The sequence below is a fragment of the Cervus canadensis genome, chromosome 1 (genome assembly GCF_019320065.1).
Source record: "Cervus canadensis isolate Bull #8, Minnesota chromosome 1, ASM1932006v1, whole genome shotgun sequence".
Taxonomy (NCBI): domain Eukaryota; kingdom Metazoa; phylum Chordata; class Mammalia; order Artiodactyla; family Cervidae; genus Cervus; species Cervus canadensis.
The window spans coordinates 1381704-1403443 of record NC_057386.1 but is presented as its reverse complement, the minus strand read 5'-3'; the positions used below and the strand labels follow the sequence as shown (position 1 = coordinate 1403443).

The following is a 21740-nucleotide window of genomic DNA, read 5'->3' as shown; positions in this document are numbered from 1 at the left end:
GGCAAAGTAGATAATAAAAGTCCACCCAGGTTGGAAGAGCTCTCTGCAGCTTCAGCTACTGTTTGGGAAGCTTGGTTCTCCACCCTTGAAAGGACCGACCTCTGCCCAGGACAGGGTATAGCGCTGGCCCCCAAGCAGCATGTCTGCTTGGACTCCACATGCTAATCTGAATGCCACAAAAACAGGAAGAGGGAAGCCTATCAATTAAATAGTTGGCATCTTTTTCTTCCTTTTCCAGGAGTGCTCACAACATAACTGAAGCACCAAGGATGCCCCGCAGGCAGGAAGGCTTTCCCGCCCTGCCAGTTCATGCTGTGACATGTAGAACAGCAGAGGAAGGTGTCCAGAGCCCTGCCTGTAACCTCGCGTTGAACAAGCTTGACTCATATCAAACCCCGCTGCTCGCCTCAGTGCTTCAGAAAAAAAGAGACCTCTTTGGGCCCTGCCCGGGGTCAGGCTGCAGTCGTCCAATAGCTTCTGTCTGGTTGTCAGGCCACCTTGAAAGTGTGGGCGTTAAAATGAGCTGGTGGTACAGTGGATAAGAATCCGCAGGATTTGGCCCCTGGTCCGGGAAGACCCCACGTGCCGCAGAGCAGATGAGCCCCGAGTGCCACGGCTAGCGGGCACACGGGCTCCTGGAGCCCCTGCTCTGCAGTGAGGAGCCACTGCAATGGGAAATGCAGCGTAGAGAAAAGCCTGTGGGCAGCAATGAAGACCCAAGGGCAATCAAAATTAAAGACTATTTTAAAGGACTTATTTTTTAAAATGAGCTGGAGGACTTCCCTGGCAGTCTTTTGGTCAAGACTTCACCTCCCACTGCAGCGGGGCTCAGGTTCCATCCCTGGTCAGGGAGCTAGGATCCCACATGCCTCTTGGCCAAAAATCCAAAGCATAAAACAATATTGTAACAAAGACTTTAAAAGAAATGGTACACATTAAAAAAAAAAATCTAAGAAGAAAGTGAGCTAGAGGTTTGATGGTTCCTCAGAAAGTTACACTTAGGATTGCCATATGACCCAGCAATTTCATTCCTAGGTGTATACACATAAAGAATTGAAATCAGGTGTTCAAAGGAAAAATTATATACCTGTATTCATGGCAGCACTGTTCAGAATAGCCCAAAGGGGTGAGCAACTCATTTATCCATCAATGGATGGATGGATGAACAGTGTGGTATATCTATGCAGTTCAATTATTCAGGCATTAAAAGGAATGAAGCGCTGACACGTGCTACAACGTGGATAAACCCTGAAAACATTGCTACGTGGAAAAGCTGGTCATAAGTTCACACGGTGTGAGGCTCCATTTATAAGAAATGTCCAGAACAGACACATCCATAGAAACAGCAGATTAGTACTTGCCAGCAGTAGGCAGAAAGAACAGGGAGTGATTGCTTCAAGAGTATAGGCTTTCCTTTCGGGTTGATGAAGATGTTTAAGAACTAAATAGTGGTGATGGTTCATTCACAGGATTTTGGGAATATACATATATTATATATATCCTATATACATAGGATGTGCTCAGTCATGTCTGACTCTTTGTGACCCCATGGACTGTAGCCCACCAGGCTCCTCTGTCCGTGGGATTCTCCAGGCAATAATGCTGGAGTGGGTTGCCATTTCCTTCTCCAGGAGTTCCTCCCCATCCCAGGGTAGAACCCGCATCTCCTGCACTCCAGGCGGATTCTTCACCCACTGAGCCGTCGGGGAAGCCCCTGGGAATCTACTAAATGCCCCCAAATTATACACTTCAAAATGGTCAAATGATAAATTTAATGTTATGTAAATTTCACTACAATAAAAAAAAAAAAATGAGGTAGGGAAAACAATAGCTTCCATAAAAGTCACTGGAGTCATTTACCGTTGAAGACCCACAGTGTATGATGTTCACTGCATGAAAGTGGTTATGAGTTTTTTTTCCTTTTTTGGCCATGCAGCTTGTGGGATCTTAGTTCTCTGAGCAGGGATTGAACTCAGGCCCTCACCAGTGAAAGAGCTGAGTCCTAACCACTGGATAGTCAGGGAATTCTCTGATTATGTTCATTTTAAAGTAACTCGAACAATTAAAATTACTTTTGCACCAGAAGCAAATCTACTCTAGTTGTTGCTTCAAGTCACATTGTAATGATATTAGTGAATATTATAATTTTCAGACAAATTCTTTCATAACTGAAAAGAGAATCTGAACTTTTTAAGGGAATATAGAGTCTGTTGGTTGGAATTGGATCTGCTGGCTGCTGTATTTCCGATAGACGCAGATGTGAATCCATCGGAAACACCTGTGTTAGCCGGTTAATCCATGTGCAGATGAGGGGTTCAGATACCCTGAGGAGGAGCTGTGATGAAAAGACTGCACAGCTAAATGGTTAATTAGTTGTCGTGTGGCTCTCTTCTTAATGGAAACTCAAAGTCTAGTGGCAAACAGTCTTGCTAGATAAATAATCAAGGTGTGACTAACAGTGTAGAAACACATTTCCACTCGACTTTTCTACTCTAATGTGGTTGCCTTACGAAGGATCAGGCCCTGTCTAGCAATACTGTCGATTCCTGTAATCTACTCTCTGTTCTTTTTTTTCCCTCCTTGGCCACTCCGCGGCTGGTGGGGTCTTAGTTCCCCGGCCTGGGATGGGACCCGTGCTCCCTGCAGTGGAAGTGGGAGTCCTAACCGCTGAACCTCCAGGGCAGTCCAGCTATTTGTAACTTTCTGTTGGAACTGAAACAAAGCCAGGTTTCCTGTCTTAATCATAGTTTTCTAAAAAGTGTGGGCTTCCCTCCTGGCTCAGTCAGTAAAGAATCTGCCTGCAATCCTGGAGACCCGGGTTTTTGATCCCTGGGTCCGGAAGATCCCCTGGAGAAGAAAATGGCAACCGACTGCAGTATTCTTGCCTGGGAAATCCCGTGGACAGAGGAACCTGGCGGGCTACAGTCCATGGGGTTGCAAAGAGTCAGACCCAATTGAGCAACTAACACTTTTTTAAATAGTGGCACTACTTAGCTCATTTAACAGACCCTGTGACAAATAACTTTGAGCTGTTTACAAAAATCAGTGTTTTTCACAAAGGACAAAAATGTGTCACCCTCAGACATGTCTGAAAGAATGTGCCAGAGGCTCTTGGAACGATTTGAAAAAAAGGAGTTTAAAAAAAAGATTTGGGAACGATGGGAAACATAATTTAAATAAGTGCTTGGCCTGCCAAGGTGACTACTCACTCTTCAGGATGGGACAACACCCATTTAGATGTGTTTATTTAAAAATCAGTCACATTACTGGATGGGGAAACCGTGGGTTAATTTTCTAATAAAGATGACGACACACCCAAGCTTTTCGCTACTTGACTCTTCAGTCTCATCACCAGTGTTATTATAATAGGTGGATTCTGCTTCTTTCAGATAAAACAGGCGTGGGTTTTTCGTGTCTTCCTTTCTGTGCTAGGAAAGGAAGGGAATTCCCTAGTCTTTGCAGAATACAGATCTCTTTGAGTTGTGTGTGTGTTTGTGTGTGATGTTTTAAACGCCCCAAAGCACTTTGACCTACTTTATCTCATTCTCTGCTCACAACAGGCTGACGGAGCACCCAGTGTTAAGCTCACTCCCTGAGCAGGAGGAAGCCGGGGAAAGAGAGGTCTGAGGACTCGTAGCCTCCCTCCAACTGTCTGGGGGCAGAGGCAGAACCAAAACCACCTCCTTTTGACTCTAAATCCAGGGCTCTTTCTGAGTCATCAGAAAGAGATAGTTCCCTGGGTGCCCAGGTGTACGAAGATTGCATTTAAGGAACAAGTCGTTTGTTGGTTGGTTGGTTACTCGGTCTGTTTTTCCAGCCCCTTTTGGGCAAAATGTCACCTCAAAGTTTACCAGCTTGCAGGCTGATTCTAGCACAGTAAGATGTTCTGCACTGGAGCTCAGACTCTGGTTCGTAAAACGCTCTGGGTGACTGAGGTAGAAACAAGGAAAGAGGAGGCCGGCTTTACAGCCATATTTACATGGTGGTAGAAGCCCCAGAGGAGAAGGCGATGGCACCCACTCCAGTGCTCTTGCCTGGAGAATCCCAGGGACGGGGGAGCCTGGAGGGCTGCTGTCTATGGGGTCCCACGGAGTCGGACACGACTGAAGCGACTCAGCAGCAGCAGAAGCCCCAGATGGTCCCTTCATGTGAGTCCGGAATGAAAAGTCAACTTCCTTTGTTATGAAACGTGATGGTGCCCTTACCAGAGTAAGCCTCTCATGTGGAAAGTTTTGTATGAAACCCGGCATGTGGAATTGCCTTCGTGGTGGTTTTTGTTGCTGGTGTTATTGAAGGAAAATGTGACTTTAATTATTGGCCTCCAAGGAAGATCTGTGAGCTGCTTGTTGGGCAGTCGTGACTTCTCTCAGCTTCTCTGGAGTCAGAAGCCTGCCTCTGAAAGACACACACCCATCCTGGGAGAAACCCTCGCACCTCGCTTGCTCACTGTGCAAGTAACAGTAAAGGCCCTCTAACGTGAGTTCTGTTTCTCCGGAGAGGCTGACATGCGGGCTCTCAGCTGACGCCTGTGTCTCCACACCCTCTGCTCCCAGTGCGGTTCTCGTTCCCTCGGAGCGTGGACTGGCAGGCCCCGGCCTGCTGCTCCCACGGACCGTGCTCCTGACTCGCGGGCAGCCAGGCGTCGCGGGGCACGCCGAGACTGGCCTTCTCCTCTGTACTCGCCAGGCGCTGACCAGCGCGTGGTCAGGGCTCACCCACGCAGGGGCATGGAGGAGCGGTCCCCGGGGCCTTTGTCAGGCCGTGGCAGCCTGGCTCCCCGGGGCGAATAATGCCATCGACAAACCGTCTCCAAACTCCTGCGAGAGCCGCTACGGGAAAGAACAGGCCGGCTCCCGGCAGGATTCAGGGAGCGACCCCAGCTGCTGAGTCAGAGTCACAGAGTCGGAGTCTGGGAGCCGAGCCACGAAGGCCTGTCTCTGTCTCCTGCTGTAGTTACTGCCTTTCTCCCGGCCCCCGGAGGGTTGGCAGGCCCCCCACTGCGCACGGGAGGATGAGGAGGGGGTAAAGGCAAGAGGAAGCGTTTTCTTCTGTGCCGGCAGTTCTGCACTCATGTTTGCCCTTTGCTTGTACACGGCCGGTGATGGGAAGAGTCCTTTAAGCAATGAGTTGAGGTCACCTGCTTCTCTGGTTTAACCCTGGGAAGCAGATCAAATCGTCTGCTGGTCATTTCCTTTCCCAGAGAAGGAAAGGAGCCAGGGTGCGGGGCCTTCAGGAGACCTCACTGAACATAGCGTGCCTGGCTTTTCCTGTCTGTGAAATGGGAGTTTGATGATGATGACGGTGGTGGTGGTGGTTTTTACCTTTTGGGCGCATCGAACAACATGTGAGATCTTAGTTCCTCGACAGGGGATGGAACCTGTGCTCCCTGCAGTGGAAGCTCAGGGCCCTAACCACTGGACAGCCTGGGAAGTCCCCTGGGGTAAAAGCGTTTTCTTAGGGGGACATTGCTTCTGGTGAATTTCATGCCACCCCCGTCCAGTGCTGGCCATGTTTCTCATTGGCCCTGGGTGGTAGAGAGCACCCGGGGTTCTCCCTGCTGCATCTCCCAGCCCTGGCCCTCTGCCTCACTGCTTTCCTTCCGGGGCCTCCCCCCACCCCCATCCCCCACCCCCCCACACTGTCATTGTTTCCCTCCCCTCCTCCCTCCCCCCGCCCCCCGCCCCCCAGGCTGATCAAGGTTCCCGGCCTCCGAGGTGCCCTAGCATTCTCCGGCCCCCGCGCCCCTCAGAGCACCGGTCACAGTGGACAGTAACTTCCGCTCCCTCCCCCACCGCCCCGGAATGCGGGCCCCGAGGCCAGGACCACAGCCTGCTCCCTGGTGCCTCCGGCGTCCAGCACGGCACCTGGGTGAGCTTGTGTTCTTGACCTCAGCCGTGTCCGACTCTCTGTGACCCCTGAACTGTACCCACCAGGCTCCTCTGTCCATGGGGCTTCTCCAGGCAAGAATACTGGAGGGGGTTGCCATTTTCTTCTCCAGGGGTTATTCCCGACCCAGGGATCAGACCTTCATCTCTTGCATTGGCAGGCAGAGTCCTCACCACTGAGCCCCCTGGGAATCCCATGTCATATGGTAAAGACTCACTGAATGTGTGTCATTTAAATGAGTAGTCACCGTCTGCCTGCTCCCAGGCGTCTCCCTGCATTTCTGACGGCTGCCAGCTGGATCTGCAGCCCTGCAGGCCTGGAGGGGCGTGTGTGCGGTGACCAGAGACCCTTGTGGCTCCGCCCCACCGCTCAGAACCAGAGTCCAGATCCTGCGGGACGCTCCGCTAACTTGGCATGGCCGGACACCACTCGCGAGGGGCTCTCAGGAAACCTGAGCTAGCCGGAGGCTGTGCCTGCCGCGACGACGAGGACGCGCCATCACTCGCTGCGATCCGCCGCCGCGGGGCAGGCAGGACGCTGCGGATGCCCGCAGGACGGAGAAACCAGAACTTGAGCTCACACCCCTCTCAGCCGCTGCCCACTCCTGTCAGGGTCAGGCTGGGGTCGATGCGGGCAGCAGGGAGAGACGGGCACGAGTGGGGTCCAAGCCGAGCTGCTGCCCCATGCGCCTACCGTGCTGTCCTTGTTCAGGCACTGAGTCGTGTCCACCTCTCTGCGACCCCGTGGACTGCAGCACGCCAGGCTTCCCTGTCCTTCACCATCTCCTGGAGTCTGCTCAAACTCATGTCCACTGTGTGGGTGATGCCATCCAACCATCTCATCCTCTGTCACCCCCTTCTCCTCTTGCCCTCCATGTTTCCCAGCATCTACCATGTGAATCCCGCAAAAAAACACACACACACAAACTCTCTGAGCTCCATTTCTTTTTCTTAAAAAATTTTATTTATTTATTTATTTGGCTGCCCTGGGTCTTAGTCACGGCGTGTGGACTCCGGTTCCCTGACCAGAGATGGAACCCAGGCCCCTGTGTTGGGAGCAAGGAGCCTTAGTCAGCAGACACCAGATCTTCATTTCTGTTATCTGAAAAGTAGAACTAATTCTGCCCACATGTCCCTGGGCTGCTGAGAGTAACATGTAAAGCACCTGGCAGGGTGCCTGCCTGGCCCCACAGAGGTGTCACATAATGTAGCATTTGCCACTATGCATTGGGGATTGAAAGTGGTTAATGATTTTGTTACATAAATATGAAGGCTGAAAAAAATACAAAGCGTTTTGTTACTGTTTAGTGGCTACGTCCTGTCAGACTCTTCTGCAACCCCTTGGACTATAGCCCTCCAGGCTGGCTCTTTAGCGAGGGCAGGGACAGAGGCAGAGGCGCTGGGAGGCGTGGGGGCTGCCCGTCTGGGAGACTGGGCTGACCCTGAAAGGCTTAAGCAGCCAGGGTGCTTCTGTCCGTCAGAAAGCTCCTCTCCTGAGGAAGGACTGAATACAGGCCCAGGAGACTGGTGTGTGTGTGTGCGCCTGTGTGTTTTAAAACAAATGTGTAATTTATGACATCTGCTCCACCCTCTGAATCACACAGTGACCCTAGACTTTGCCCAGAGTCTCTGAGATTGTGAAGGACACTCCTTAATTCTAGGGAAGTCCTGGAGGTACTGGGTCCAGGCTGGAGACATCAGAAGTTGGAGGGAAAGTCACGTCTCCAACAGCTCCCTGGCTAGCTTTTCAATCCCCCTCATACCTTCGCCGGGAAAGGCACGGCTTTTAACAGGACTTCGGGCTTTGCTGGGTTGGAAGGGGGAAGACTCTGCTGGAAGGGAGAGCTGCCCCACCCACCAGCGGGCCTCCCCGTTTCTCCGGCTCCTCTAATCCTCCAGCGGCCTGAGTCACTGTGACCCTGGTCTCCTTCTGCAGACCGTCCAGGTCAAAAGCCAGCCCGTGGCGGCGGGTATATAGGGAGGGACCGACCTATGGACCGTGATACCAGCCCAGCACTGCTCTGTCTGGACGTGTGGGGGTGCGTCTGTGTGGGCCGGGCACTGTACCCTGTGTTATAGACTCAGAGGGGAGGGCTATTACAGGGACGGCACAGTGGATGAGGCCAACTGGTCAACCAGCTATCAGGGTGCTAAGTCGGGAGAAGGGACAGCTGATGTGTTCAAGCAAGTCCACCAGCCTGGGAGCCCAGGTGGGGCCTTGGGAATCAGGTGGATGGTATTCAAGTTGTTTTGAAAGAAAAGAAGGGGAAGGAGGGGCTGGGAAGGTGAGCATTCTGGGCTGGGGAAAGACCAGGAGGCCCGTAACGACAGCAGAATAACGAGATGATGCTGCTGGAAGTTCATTGTCAGTGAGCTCTTGCTCTGTGCCGGGCAAGCCCTGTTCCCATTTCCCGGATGGGTAGACTGAAACTCTGAGCCGTCAGGGGCACTCATCAAGGTCTCACTCAAGGGGTGATGCTGATTGAAATCCGGAAATGCCTGACCCCGGCCATCCCACCCAGAAGCTCGGGGTGCCCTGGGGGCTGCAACTCATTCGACTGCCCATGGAGGGCACGTGGGGACCTCACACTGACTCACAAGCATTTTTTTTCTTTTAACTGTCTTGATGAGTAGACTTGGAGGAGCTGAGCAGGTAGCTTCGTGCAGGACACGAAGGCAACCCTAAGTGACGGTCGTGCGTGGCGGGTCCATCGTCAGGGCAGCGTGTGCAGAGTGGCCTCACCCCCGGGCATGTCAAGCAGCTCTGGACTCATGGGCACTTCCCCCGGGTGCTGGCTGGACACCAGATCTGGGTTTCTTTCTAGGTCAGGCAGCCCGAGGATGCAGTCAGTGGAAGCTGCAGACCCGGCTGGAGCGCTGTGTCAACACAGACTATCTCCTACCCCAGCGTTTCCTTGGCGGACGCCTCTTCCAGCTGGGGCGCTTGATTCCAACTTCCTTATCAACTTGAACTTCCTACCCTGATATAAGGAAGCTATTAAAGTCCACTTCCTGGTCTTGCCTTGACCTCCCCTGGCCTTGCTTGCGTGGCATGGAGCTGTCTCATCGAGTGACCGAGAGAGACAAGGGCCCTGCGTAGCTCGTGCCTGGGTGTGACCTGTAGCCGCTCCTGTCCCCTGATGCTCCATCCGGGGCCTTCGCTCCCGCCATGGCCCGGGGTCGTGGGGAGCACCTTCCGTCTACCTGTCAGACGCTGGCTCCGAGGCGCTCTGACAGCCAGGTTACCGGAAAGCTCAGCGTTAGTGCTCACCTCAACGCCCGCTCCCTCCCAGTGCTGCCTGGGGGCCTGGGGGTCCAGGCGGGGGGAACTTGGGGAAAAGAGGGGGTGTGTCTCCTGACAAACTGGATCCTGGTTGCTGGTTACCTCCTCTCCCTCCCAGTCCTGCCTGGGGCCCTGGGGGTCCAGGCGGGGAGAACTTGGGGAAAAGAGGGGGTGTATCGCCTGACAAACTGGATCCTGGGTTCCCCGGGGCCGCTGCAGGGAGCCTGGCCTGAGCAAGGTTCTGCGTGTCCTTTAGGGGCCCTCCGACGGGGACCCGCCTGCTCCACCATCTCTTTACAGGAGTGCCTTCCCGGACTTCCCGAACGTGTGGGGAAGGGCGGGAGCAGACTGTAAGGGTGAATGCCACAGGCTCCTGCTCCCCAGGAGCTAACGGCCAGCGAGGACAGGAGGGGGAAGTGGGGGCGGTGATGGAAGTGTGGGGCTGGGAGGCGGGGCTGGGAGGAGGCCACGCCCCATTTCCCCTGGGAAGGCGGAGCTCAGGGCTGTCAGTGTTAACCGCCGGCCTCTGGAAGCGGGGTGCCAGGCCGCATGGGGAGAGGTGCTGTACGTCTGTTCCAGGGGCTTCTGGGAAGACAAAAGAAGGGGAAGGAAAGCCCAGGCCCTGGAGTCCAGCCGGCTTCTCTCCAGGGAGCCGTGCGTCACCCTTGGGAAGACAAGAGCCCAGCAGAGACCCCGGAGCCTCTGCCTGCGGGGCCGACAGGGGCGAGGCCTCCCAGCTGTCCGAGACCCCAGGACTCCGGTCACACAGCACCAGCACTGGGGGACTCGCAGCCCCCCCGCGGCCTGGGGGCCACAAGCCCGAACCCCCGGGCTGGCCAGCTGGAGACCGGGAGCCTCCTCTGCTTGTTCGGCGTCTGTGGTGGCCGCACTCCTGGACACGCCGTGCCTGCAGGCACACTGTTCCGCTCCCACGGCCACTTCTTTCTCTGGGTCTTCATGTCTTCTTCCTTGCGTCCAAATTTCCCCTTCTCGTAAAGACACCAGTCATACTGGAATAGGGTCTGGCTGACCTCATTTTAATTGGATTGTGTCTGTACAGACCCTGTTTCTCTATCAAGCCACATTCTCACGTGTGCGGGGTGTCAGGACTTGGGTCCATCTTTTGGGGGGACACAGCTGGCCTCACCAGGCTATTCTCACCAAGTCCCCGAGCCAAGGGCGAAGGAGACAGAGTCAGAGTCAGAGACAGACAGGGTGGAGCGGGGCCAAGGTGGTGACGGAAGCAAGCAGAGGGGCGCGCCCACGGGGAGGCGGAGGCCTCCAGCAGGACAGCCCTGGCAGGAGTCGGTGAGGACGGGTCAGGGCAGGGATGGGGTTAGAGGTCAAGGGTGCCACGCTTCCTACAGCGAATCAGAGGGGTGAGGTCTGCCCAGGGGTGTGGTCGAGCCGCGGGCCCCCGCCAAGGTCACGGGCGATGAGGAGCTTGAGGACCCAGATCAGACGGTGACCTGGGGTCCCGCTGACCGGCTTCCACAGCCGGGTTTTCCTCCCGGGTCTCTCATTCTCTCGCACCGGGCACCTCCCCTCGCCCGGGGGACCGAAGGGCGAGGCTGAGCACCGGGGGCCAGGAGGCCCTCGAGAAGTATTTGCCGGCTGACCTGGAGTCCAGCGAACCGGGCGGGAAGCGCTGCCCCTGGGGGCCCGAGGACCCGAGGGGAAGGGCAGGGCAGGAGGGGCGTCAAGGGGGCGGGGGAGGAGTCAGAGGGGCGTCAGGGGTTGGGGGAGGGCCGGAGGGGCGTTGGGGGGCCGGGGGAGGAGTCGGAGGGGTGTCATGGGGGGCTGGGGAGGAGCCGGAGGGGCGAAGCCGGCTCGCAGGGCCCGGAGCCGGACTCCAGACTCTGAAGGGCGCGCGTCGCTGGGTGAGGACAGGGTCCCGGTGCGGCTGACGCGGGGGCAGCAGGGTCCCCGGGGGCCTGTGAAGCTGGGAAGCGTGGCACAGCTCCGGGGGCTCTGAAGGCACCCACGACGACGACGAGGACGAGAGACTGCCCGTGGGGGAGACGCCTGGCAGTGGGAGGAAGCGGAGCGGCGGAGGGGGGGAGCCCCAGGGGAGCGGGGCTTCCAGCCTGGGCGTGGGGGTGGGGATGGGGGTGCGCAGGGGGAGGCCCTGCGGGGGCTGCTGCTTGGAGTTCTTGGGGGCAGAGGGCAGTTCGTTTAGAAAGGGGGTCCCATGGGGGTGCAGAGTGTGCGATGCAGGGGCCGGAAGGGGGGTGACAGGAAGTTGTCCAGGTCCCCGCTCTCCCCTGGGGACGCCCACAGTGCAGCGGGGACCCGGGCCCCTGGCAGCTGTGTGTCACACGCCGGCGCGGGCCAGCGCGGAGGAGGAAGGAAGCGCTCTGGGGGCTTCGGGGCCGCCGCGGTCAGACTGGCAGGGGAGAGGCCAGAGCCGGCCGTAGGTCCAACAGGAACCAAAGCCGCTCCCTGCACTGACCGAGGAGGGGGGGCGGTTCGGGAGGGTGAGGGGCAGCACTGGCTGGAAAATGAGCTCAGATCCCCGTGGCCTTGGGGTGTCAGGGGAGGGGCGCCGTCTTCTCCCCGGAGGCACTAGGGAGCCACAGAAGGTCTTTGCGGGAGGGATGCTGGCAGTCCTTGCAGAAGATAAATTCTCCGAGTTTGGATTAAAAAAAAACAAAAACGCCTGGTGTCTGCAGGGCAGCCTTGGCTTTGGTCCCAGAAAAGCTGCCTACCCAAGGAGCGAGGAGGCAGGAGGATAGGACTGCTGTCCCCAAGGTCAAGGTGCTGCTCACGTTACTGGGGAGAGAGGGGGGCGGGGGGAGGGCAGGGGTGGCGGAGGCAGAGAGGAGCGGGGGAGGGGTGACCGAAGTTCCCCGTCTAAATAAAGAAAGTGAAACTGGTGACCTCAAAACGGGCCCTTGCAGGTGCGTCTTCTGTCTTCACTTCCCGCCGTCGGTCAGCTTCCTGAGCCCTCCGGAGGGGCTCTTCCCAGGAAGACCCGGAAGGAAGCAGGGCGGGAACCTTGGAAAGCCCCTGACTCGGGAGCATCACAGTTAAAAGGACGTGGAGACAGTGCTGCTCTCTGATAAGGGTGAAGGTGGAGACCTGAGCTTGGTCCGAGGGTCCAGCGGGCCTGCGGAAGCCGGAAGGAGACTGGATCTCCCGGCTGGCCCAGGGCAGGGCTTCTCAGGGCGGGCAGCGCTGGAGAGATGCTACTTGTGGGAAGGCCCGGCTGGGGAGGCTGGGCGGCGGGAAGGGCTTGCCCACGGGATGAGTCACCCACGCCCCAGGACAGTGGGAGCAGAGGGCTGAGTCGGGGTGGGAGCGGCCTTCTCGTGCCTCCCCGTCTTTATTCCACAAGCGCTTCACCTGGGAATCGCTGCGGTTCCTCTGGACTTCAGACCTGGACTGCTGGGTTGGAATCTCATCTCCTCCGCCCCTTCCTAGTTCTGGGCCAGGCCTCCTGCGGTGTTCAGGTTCTCTCTTGAACACGGAGCGGGTAGGGAGGGCATCCATGTGACATGAAGACCAAGTCTTTAAAACACACCTGGGATTTCCCTGGAGGTCCAGTGGTTAAGACTTAGCCCTCCAACAAAGGGGGTGTGGGTTTGATCCCTGGTCAGGGAGCTAGGATCCCATAGGCCTCAAGGCCAAAAAAGCCAAAACATAAAGCAGAAGTAATATTGTAACACACTCAATAAAGACTTTAAATATCGTCCACATTAAAAAATAATCTTTAAAAAAGGGCCTTGCCTGTATTAAATCCAGGGGCTCCAGTCCACCCCTTTCCCTCCTCCATTCCACTTCAACTCACTCAAACTTCTTTTCCTAAATTAGATGTGAAGTTCAAAAATTTGCTTCTATTTCTATATTTTCAGGAGTGAGCATACATTTACAGGGGAACAAGGAGACTTGTAAAATCAAAGATGTCAATTTTCTCAAGCAGAGTCCACCTGACTCCTATAGAAGGAAGGCAGAGTGTGACGTCTTCTGGGGAACAGAGGATGGGACAACATGGTCCTATTTGCCTTTGATAATTTCTAGCAGGTGTTTCTGGGAAGTGTGTGCCCCAGACTCACTGCAAGAACTCTTCTCCTTAGGATGGAGAAGACGGAGGGGAATCATTCCTTATTATAGAGGGGCATCCTGGAGGCGACTAGGAGGTCTCGCTTGGCTCCGATCATCCTACGTGGAATTCCTGAAGTCCTGGCAGCCAGCCACATTCCTACGTTCCTACCTGCTTCATCCATCCCTGACCCACTCACTCACCCACCTCACCTGGAAGCCATGGAGGTGCAGCTCGGGTTGAGAAACAAGACGTCCTGTTACTTCTGAGCTGAGCTGATTGGTTTAGATAGACAGGCGTGATCTAATCAATTGTCTTGCAAGGAAAGCAAGTTTTCATCAAACTGCAATGTATTTTCACCACACTGTTCTCCTTCTCTCATGCATCTTGGACTAAAATAAAACGATGTAGGTTCAACAAACAATTGGACGGATATAGTCACTTATCTTGAAGACCATCTTGACTGCACAGTTTTTCCTTTCTCCACACACCGTGCCCAATTCATCAAGTCAACTCCCATTCGCTACTCAAATACAGTTTATTTCTATCCCAAGTCATTCCAAAAAGGAGTTGTGGCTGACCAAAAGACCAAAACCCAGAGAATGAAACCAATCGTACATGAATTCAAATAGGAAGACAGATTGGAGGGAAAAAGCTAAAAATTGAACATTCATTCCAGTTCCTGCAAGAGAGCCTGATGCCAGATTTGTCCTGCGGCTCAGGGTGGGAAATGCCTGGGTGCACATCTCTTTTTAATCACAGAAAAGGATACATTGTGATTTCTGTCTTCAGGGAACTAAACTTGGAAGGAAATTTCTTTTGTGGTGTTTGTTAGACAGAATAGACACTATCTTGACAGTAGTTTGGGGTCAAATCAAATTTTTTTCGAAAAGAAATTCACATGACTTGTTCCTGTAATGACTTCTGGTAACCGCTGGAAACCCGCACACTGTAGATTTGCCCGGAGATGCTGATTCAATGTGGGCATTTGAAAGCACACCGGTGGAAGCTCAGACTGGTAAGAATTTTTGGAGGCAAATGTTATTTCGTAATGTATTGGCCATTAGTTTATTTGGCATCTTTGAAAATGTAAACATTATGTTGTCAGTGTCGTCAGCCAGGTCATTGTGATTTTTAGTAGGATGCCATTAGGTGAGTCCTGTGACATACAGGTGGGGACTGAGGAGGAGCCGGGAATGTGGTCATCTGGACGCGAGTCCACTTAATCTAGTGCTCATCCACTCTTGATTCATTTATACCATGCCTCTTTCCGGGCTTCCCTGGTGGCTCAGATGGTAAACAGTCCTCCCGCAGTGTGGAGACCTGGGTTTGATCTCTGGGTCGGGAAGATCCCCCGGAAAAGGGACAGGCTACCCACCCCAGTGTTCTGGCCTGGAGAATTCCATGGACAGAGGAACCTGGCAGGCTACAGTTCATGGGGTCAGTTGCAAAGAGTCAGACACGACTGAGCTACTTTCACTTTCACTTTATGCCCCTTTTCACAGTTGGGTGAGTGAGGCATACAGGAGATGCTTAATATAAAATGTATGTGTGTGCTTAGTCGCTCACTTGTGTCTGACTCTTTTCGACCCCCTGGACTGTAGCCTGCCAGGCTCCTCTGTCCATGGGGATTCTCCAGGCAAGAATACTGGAGTGGGTTGCCATGCCCTCCTCCAGGGGATCCTCCCAAACCAGCAATCCAATCCAGATCTCCTGCATTGCAGGCGGATTTTTTTTTTTTTTTTTTTTTTTTTTTTACCATCTGAGCCACCAGGGAAGCCTTAATATAAAATGGTAAACTATAAATTAGAAATCAAGACAAGGAAGGAGTTCCCTGCTGGTCTAGTGGTTAGCACACAGTCTCACCCCAACTTGTTGAGTCAGAATCTGCATTTTTACAAGATCCCTGGGGGACTGCTCTGTACATTAAAGTTTGAGAAGGTTGAAGAGCAGACTCTGGGGAACGCTGAACAACTCTGACCGGGGACTGGGATTCCCTGAGGTGATGAGTCTTGTGTGACGTCCCCAGTGGGTCAGCGGTAGATTTGGAATCAGCATCCAGGTGTCCTGAGTCCTGATTACGTTCCTTCTTCGCACCCTACCTCATCCCCTTCATCTGGGAAATGAGGATGCTTGATGAGATCCTTGTTGGAGTAGTAAACTGTGGGGTGATGAGGGTGGCCATTCGATTTATCATCTGAGCAAAGTCACCTTAAAGAAGTGCCAGAGGACAGCACGAACCTCTCCAGGATAACAGGCGACAGAAAGTGACTCAGGCGGTCACTCTACACACCTAAAGTCCTCTCCTAGTTGACAGAGCCCCTCACAGATGTTAAGTAATTTAAACAGCAGAAATATCCAGTGACCAGATGATCTTAACGTTCTATCTTTTCAATAAAATCTGATTCTCAAGGAAACTACACACACACACACACTCTCATAATAGACAAGTCACCATCTAACCTAACCGAGAAACCAGAAAGCCCAAGTCAACAAACAAAAGAGTGGGGAGACAGGTTCGCCAGTTATGGGATTCTGAGATCATTCTGCTCTCCCCATCCCCGTGAGTCTGGGAGCCCGGCTGAAGCGGGGCTTTCCCGGCAGCCTGGTTGGGCTGACGTCACATCTGCTGGCTTTCGGCCAAGTCATTTCCCGATGAGTCAACCAGTCCTTGGAGCTGGGCTATTCTACCACTTCAGCCCAGAGCTACGATGTCAGAGCAGCTTGGCAGGAACTCAGCTCTTCCGCTGGGATGGGAACCTGATTATCTGGAGACCGGTTTGTTGACTGCGCCTCTGACAGCAGCTGCCCACGTCTCCTCTCTGCCACGGCGTCACCAGCTGCCCTCGGCTGCCCGGCTTTAGGCAGGTCCCATTTTTCACAGAACGCTGGTGCCAGACCTGGGAGGGCTCGCCCTGTCGGAGACTGGGAGCTCGAGTCACCCCTTTACAGATGAAGAAATTGAGGACAGGGGGAGAGAAGTTGCTGTCAAGATGAGACTGTTTTCACTCATTTTGTGCTCTTTCTATTATACTATCAGTAATGACACTGATATTAATAATAGTCACAACTGGCATCTATTGATTTGCGTCCTATCACGTAGGCAGTCATTGTGCCCTTCCCATTTCACAGAGGGGTTAAGTAACTTGCCCAGAGTCACACCGTTCGCTGGTTAGTAAGTAGCAGTGTGGAGATGTGATCCCACATAATCTGACTTCTGATCCTATTCTCTCACCTCCTCTGACTACTCCAAGAGTTCTCACATTATTCTGGAAAGACACAGGACTCAGACGACAGGTGTAATGGAGCCACCAGCGATGGTAATTTTTAACAGTCCCCCAAAGCACATGAGAACTGTGGTTTATCCGACATTCACCACTTGTCAGTCACGGTTCTAAGTGTCTTTAAAACATTTTAAAATTTTATGTTGGAGCATAGTTGATTTACAGTGCTGTGTTAGTTTCAGGTATGCAGCGAAGTGATTCAGTTCTACATATAAATATATATCTCCATTCTTTTTCAGATTATTTCCCATTTGGGTTATTATAGATTATTGAGTACAGCCTCTCTTTGCAACCCCATGAACTGTAGCCAGCCAGGCTCCTCTGTCCAAGGAGTTTTTCAGGCAACAATATTGGAATGGGTTGCCCTTTCCTGCTCCAGGGATCTTCCTGACCCAGGGATCAAACTTGAGTCTTTTGCGTCTCCTGCATTGGCAGGCAGATTTTTTGCTCTTGCACCACCTGGGAAGCCCTCATTAATATTCTGTGCTATATACAGTAGGTCCTTGTTGATCATCTATTTTATTTATATATAGTAGTGACCTGGGATAACCACGATGGTGTGGTCACTCACCTAGAGCCAGACATCCTGGAGTGTGAAGTCAGGTGGGCCTTAGGAAGCATTACTACAAACAAAGCTAGTGGAGGTGATGGAATTCCAGCTGAGCTATTTCAAATCCTAAAAGATGATGTTGTTGAAGTGTTGTACACAATACGCCAGCAAACTTGGAGAACTCAGCAGTGGCCACAGGACTGAAAAAGGTCAGTTTTCATTCCAATCCCAAAGAAAGGCAATGCCAAAGAATTCAAACTATTGCAAAATTGTGCTCATTTCACATCCTAGCAAAGTAATGCTCAAAAATTCTTCAAGCTAGGCTTCAACAGTACATGAACTGAGAACTTCCAGATAAACAACCTGGATTTAGAAAAGGCAGAACCAGAGATCAAATTGCCAACTGGATCATAGAAACAGCAAGGGAATTCCAGGAAAACATCTCTTTCTGCTTCATTGACTATGCCAAAGCCTTTGTGTGGATCAGAGCAAACTGTGGGAAATTCTTGAAGAGATGGGAGTACCAGACCACCTGACCTGCCTCCTGAGAAACCAGTTTGCAGGTCCAGAAGCAACAGTTAGAACCGTACATGGAAGGATGGGCTGGTTCAAAATTGGGAAAGGAGTACGTCAAGGTTGTATGTTGTCACTCTGCTTATTTAACTTCTATGCAGAGTACATCACGTGAAATGCTGGGCTGGATGAAGCAGAAGCTGGAATTAAGATTGCCAGGGGAAATATCAACAACCTCAGATATGCATATGACACCACCCTTATGGCAGAAAGTGAAGAGGAACTAAAGAGCCTCTTGACGTAGGTGAAAGAGGAGAATGAAAAATCTGGCTTAAAACTCAGCATTCAAAAAATGAAGATCATGGCATCTGGTTCCATCACTTCATGGCAAATAGATTGCAAAACAATGGAAACAGTATCAGATTTAATTTTCTTGGGCTCCAAAGTCACTGTGGCTGGTGACTGCAGCCATGAAATTAAGAGATGCTTGCTCCTTGGAAGAAAAGCTATGACAAACCAAGACAGTGTATTAAAAACAGAGTCATTACTTTGCCAACAAAGGTCCATCTAGTCAAAGCTGTGGTTTTTCTAGGAGTCATGTATGGATGTGAGAGTTGGGCCATAGAAAAGTTTGAGTGCCAAAGAATTGATGCCTTTGAACTGTGGTGTTGGAGAAGACTCATGAGAATACCTTGGACTGCAAGGAGCTCAAACCAGTCCATCCTAAAGGAGATCAACCCTGAATATGCACTGGAAGGACTGATGCCAAAGCTGAAGCGCCAATACTTTAGTCACCTGATAAGAGCTGACTCATTGGAACAGACCTTGATGCTGGGAAAGATTGAGGGCAGGAGAAGGGGGCAGAAGATGAGATGGTTGGATAGCGTCACTGACTCAAAGGACATGAATTTGAGCAAGCTCTGGGAGACAGCAGAGGACAGAGCAGCCTGGTGTGCCGTGGTCCATGGGGTCACAAAGAGGTGGACATGACTTAGTGACTGAACAATGAGTGTGGGCTTCCTGGTGGCTCAGCAGTAAAGAATTCACCAGCAGCGCAGAAGATGCAGGTTTGATCCCTGATCCGGGACGATCCCCTGGGGGAGAAAATGGCAACCCACTGCAGTATTCTTGCCTGAAGAATCCCATGGACAAAGGAGCCTGGGTGGGCGGGGGCGGGGGGGGGGGGCTGGGGCGACAGTCCATGGGGTCGCAAAGAGTTGGACACAGTGCTCGTTTTCCCGCGCGCGCGCGCACACACACACACACACACACACACACACACACACACACACACAGTGTATGTTAATTTCACATTCCTAATTTTATCCCTCCCCCCTTCCCCTTTCGGTAACATGTTTGTTTTCTGTGTCTATGAGTCTGTCTCTGTTCAGTAAATCAGTTTATTAGTATCACTCTTTTAGATTCCACATATGTTTGCTAAATGCTTTTCACATGTATTAGCTCAGGTATCCTAAAACCAAAACCAAAACTCCCCTCCCAAAGAAAAACTCACAAGGAGGGAGCAGCAATGTCACCGCTGAGACGGGGAGAATGAAGCAGAGAAAGGTTACGTAACTGGCTTGAGATCGCACTCGAGTTCTGGGGTTCAGAGCCAGTCCACCTGGCAGGGAGCTGCATTCCTCCCCGCTAACCGCACTCCACTGCCGGTTCACCGGATTATTCATTCTGTCCTCCCAGCGCCCGACACACAGGTGTCACTTTCCATCCACTCACTTTTCTCCAGCGAGATGAGGAGACAGACGCTCAGAAAGTTCAAGCAGCTTGCCAAGGCCCATGCAGGGAGCTGGTGGCAGCCCAGCCAGGGATCCAAGTCCCGGGGCGCACTGTTCACGCCCCCGGGCCTTGGTGCTGGGTCCTGGCTGGCCCTGGACCACAGAGCACGCGGGCGCCCGGGGCGCGGCTCACCTGCGACGCCCCCGGCCCGCCGGCCCGCCACCGCCCCCTGGCGCCAGGTGGGCGCCAGCGCAGCGCTCGCCCGGGCGAGCGCGGCGCGCTGATTGGCCGGCGCGGATTCGGGGCTCCCTTGGGTGCGGGCCGGGGGCGCGGCGGGTAGTCTCGCTCCGCCCGGGCTCCGGGCGGTGGGCGCGCTCTCCGGGGGCTTCCCCTTCCGTCCCGTGCGTCCCGGTTTTGAGTCCCAGGGGCCAGGATGACCATCCGACACCAAGACCAGCAGTACAGGCCGAGGATGGCATTTCTGCGGAAGGTGAGCGCGGTGTCATCCCCCGGGGCCGGGAGGAGCGCGGGGACCACCTCGGGGAAGTGCCGGCGGGGACGTGGGCAGGGCTGGGGGCGGCCCTAGTGGGGTGGGGGGGCGTCCCTTGTGGTCTTAGTAACCGCATTATCTAAGCTTCCACGCCGCCTCTTGGTCCATGTTGGACTACGCGGGCCCGACTGTCCTGAGGGTGTCTACATGCCACGCTTGCTCCGAGAAGCTTCCAGTGACCCCAGTGACCCACGGGGGGAACCTGCACAGGAATGCACCTGACATTGCACTCCTTTCTTTCCCTGGATCGGGCACCCAGCCCCTACGGCCACTTCCGCGCATCAGACTGCCCAAAGGACACTATAAAGATAGGTTTGACTACTGCCCCCGTTTTACAGGTAAGGAGACCGAGGAGAGTGAGGACCAACACTGGAAGAACTGTCGGTGTGATACAGCAGTCTCTCTACAACGGTAGGAACATAATACAGTGTCTGGTGGGAAGGGGATTCAGAGTCTACTCCAGGAGTGGGGGAGGACCGTGGAGGGGGGCGCCTTGTATGTGAGAGGGAAGGATGCTGCATCGGCTCTGCTGGGCCCAGGAGAGGCAGAATGAAGACCCAGGTGATGCGTCTTATCTGCAGGGAGCCCTCTCAGGTTGGTGGGAGCTCCCCCTGGCTGAGATCTCCGTGGAGAGTGCCAGCCACCTGCTGTGAGAAGCACTGTGAGCAGTGGGGGGTGGGCGGGATGTTGACGCCATCCCTTCTGATACTTTTGGTGACTGTCTGGATTCCTTGAAACATTTGCGGTCACACCTCAGTGAGCCAGAATCTGAGAGCTGTAGAGCCAGGCCTTCCCGAGGGATCAGACAGGCCAGTGATGACCTGCTACAGCTGGGAGTGCGGTCTGGTCATCTCTGTGTGTCTACCTGTCTGTGTGTTGCGGAAGGGGTCTTCAGGAGGGATGCACACAGAGCACAAAGATGATGGGGGGCCCGGAGAAAGGCCACAGCAACAGCCTCTGTGGCGAGCTTTAAAGTCTAGGTAGGTCTTCTGTTGTTGGTGGATAGTTTCTGCTTAAGAAAAGGAGATCAAGATCGCTCTGAGATCCTAGGCGTCAGTCATATATATATAAATTTTTTTTTAACTTCGGATTGATAACTTTTACATTTAATTTTTATTTCCAGGTCTTAGTTGTGGCATGCAGAATTCTCTAACTGTGCATAGGAACTCTTTAGTGGAGGCATGTGGGATCTAGCTCTCTGACCAGGAATGGAACCCAGGCCCCTGCACTGGGAATGCAGTCTTAGCCACTGGACCACCTGGGAAGTCACTGACTAGAACTTTTTTAGAGGGAACCATTTAAGTGGTTCCTTTAGAGTTTGGTTGGCATCGGTGCATCCACTGGAGCCCGGTTGCCTCTGTGGGAATTGTGTAGGTTTCTGGCCCTACAGGATGGAGGAGCAGACACTGGGACAAGGACACTCTAATGTCTTGTTACTGTCCTTTGACAGGTTTTCCTTGAAACTGCAAGTTTAGTAACATACTATTAATAGTAAGTCACTTCAAAGCTCCCCTTGATAGAGGTTTGGGCCAAAACTGCCTCATTAAGAGATTCTGTTGTTACTTCAGTAACTACGTCTTCGTGAATAAAGCTGAAGATGTTCCTTGTACTGAATTTTATTCTATAATGTTAGGGCAAGTTTCCAGTGACTGTTACTTCATGCACACATACAACATTCTTGAGTGTTTCTTAGCAACCTTCTATTTATCGGAGGAAATGTTAATCATGTTTTACTAAAGTAGGTCCTTGAACAAATTTCCTAGGTTTGTCATTAAGAAGCCCTGAATTATTGAATTTCCACTTGGAACAATTTGTATTTTTTCCATGTAATTGTTTCTATGTTTTATAAATAATACATTGATAACACTGGCTCAATGATATTGAGACCCTATCTATTCA

At 53.1% G+C, this 21740-nt stretch overlaps 2 protein-coding genes across 3 annotated transcripts in view; one reads left to right on the top strand and one right to left on the bottom strand.

Annotated features, from left to right (window-relative positions):
- The first annotated feature begins 14013 nt into the window (after window positions 1-14013).
- RGS9 (regulator of G protein signaling 9) overlaps window positions 14014-21740 on the top strand; it is a 67702-nt gene continuing 59975 nt past the window's right edge. The window contains exons 1-2 of one of the 2 annotated variants that reach the window (XM_043444798.1): window positions 14014-14228; window positions 20180-20252. The gene's annotated coding sequence lies outside the window, so the exon portion shown is untranslated. Of the gene's footprint in view, window positions 14229-19609; window positions 19782-20179; window positions 20253-21740 lie in introns of those variants that run through there. The other variant, XM_043444737.1, reaches the window with a different exon arrangement.
- LOC122424646 lies at window positions 14992-20581 on the bottom strand. The gene is made up of 3 exons (XM_043442694.1): window positions 20486-20581; window positions 19292-19772; window positions 14992-16154 (listed from the first exon to the last, which is right to left on the bottom strand). Exons 1-3 carry the CDS (start codon window positions 20579-20581, stop codon window positions 15946-15948), a joined length of 786 nt encoding a protein of 261 aa, XP_043298629.1. The 3' UTR covers window positions 14992-15945.

Bases quoted from the DNA above. Each gene is read 5' to 3' on its own strand.
- LOC122424646 (XM_043442694.1), bottom strand. From the start codon at position 20,581: ATGTTTCAAGGAATCCAGACAGTCACCAAAAGTATCAGAAGGGATGGC. The intron at 19,773-20,485 runs GTGGCTGGCACT...CACCTTCCGCAG, and splicing joins CACAGTGCTTCTCACAGCAG to AAATGCCATCCTCGGCCTGT. The intron at 16,155-19,291 runs GTGAGTGGATGG...TCATCTGTAAAG, and splicing joins CCTCATCTCGCTGGAGAAAA to GGGTGACTCGAGCTCCCAGT.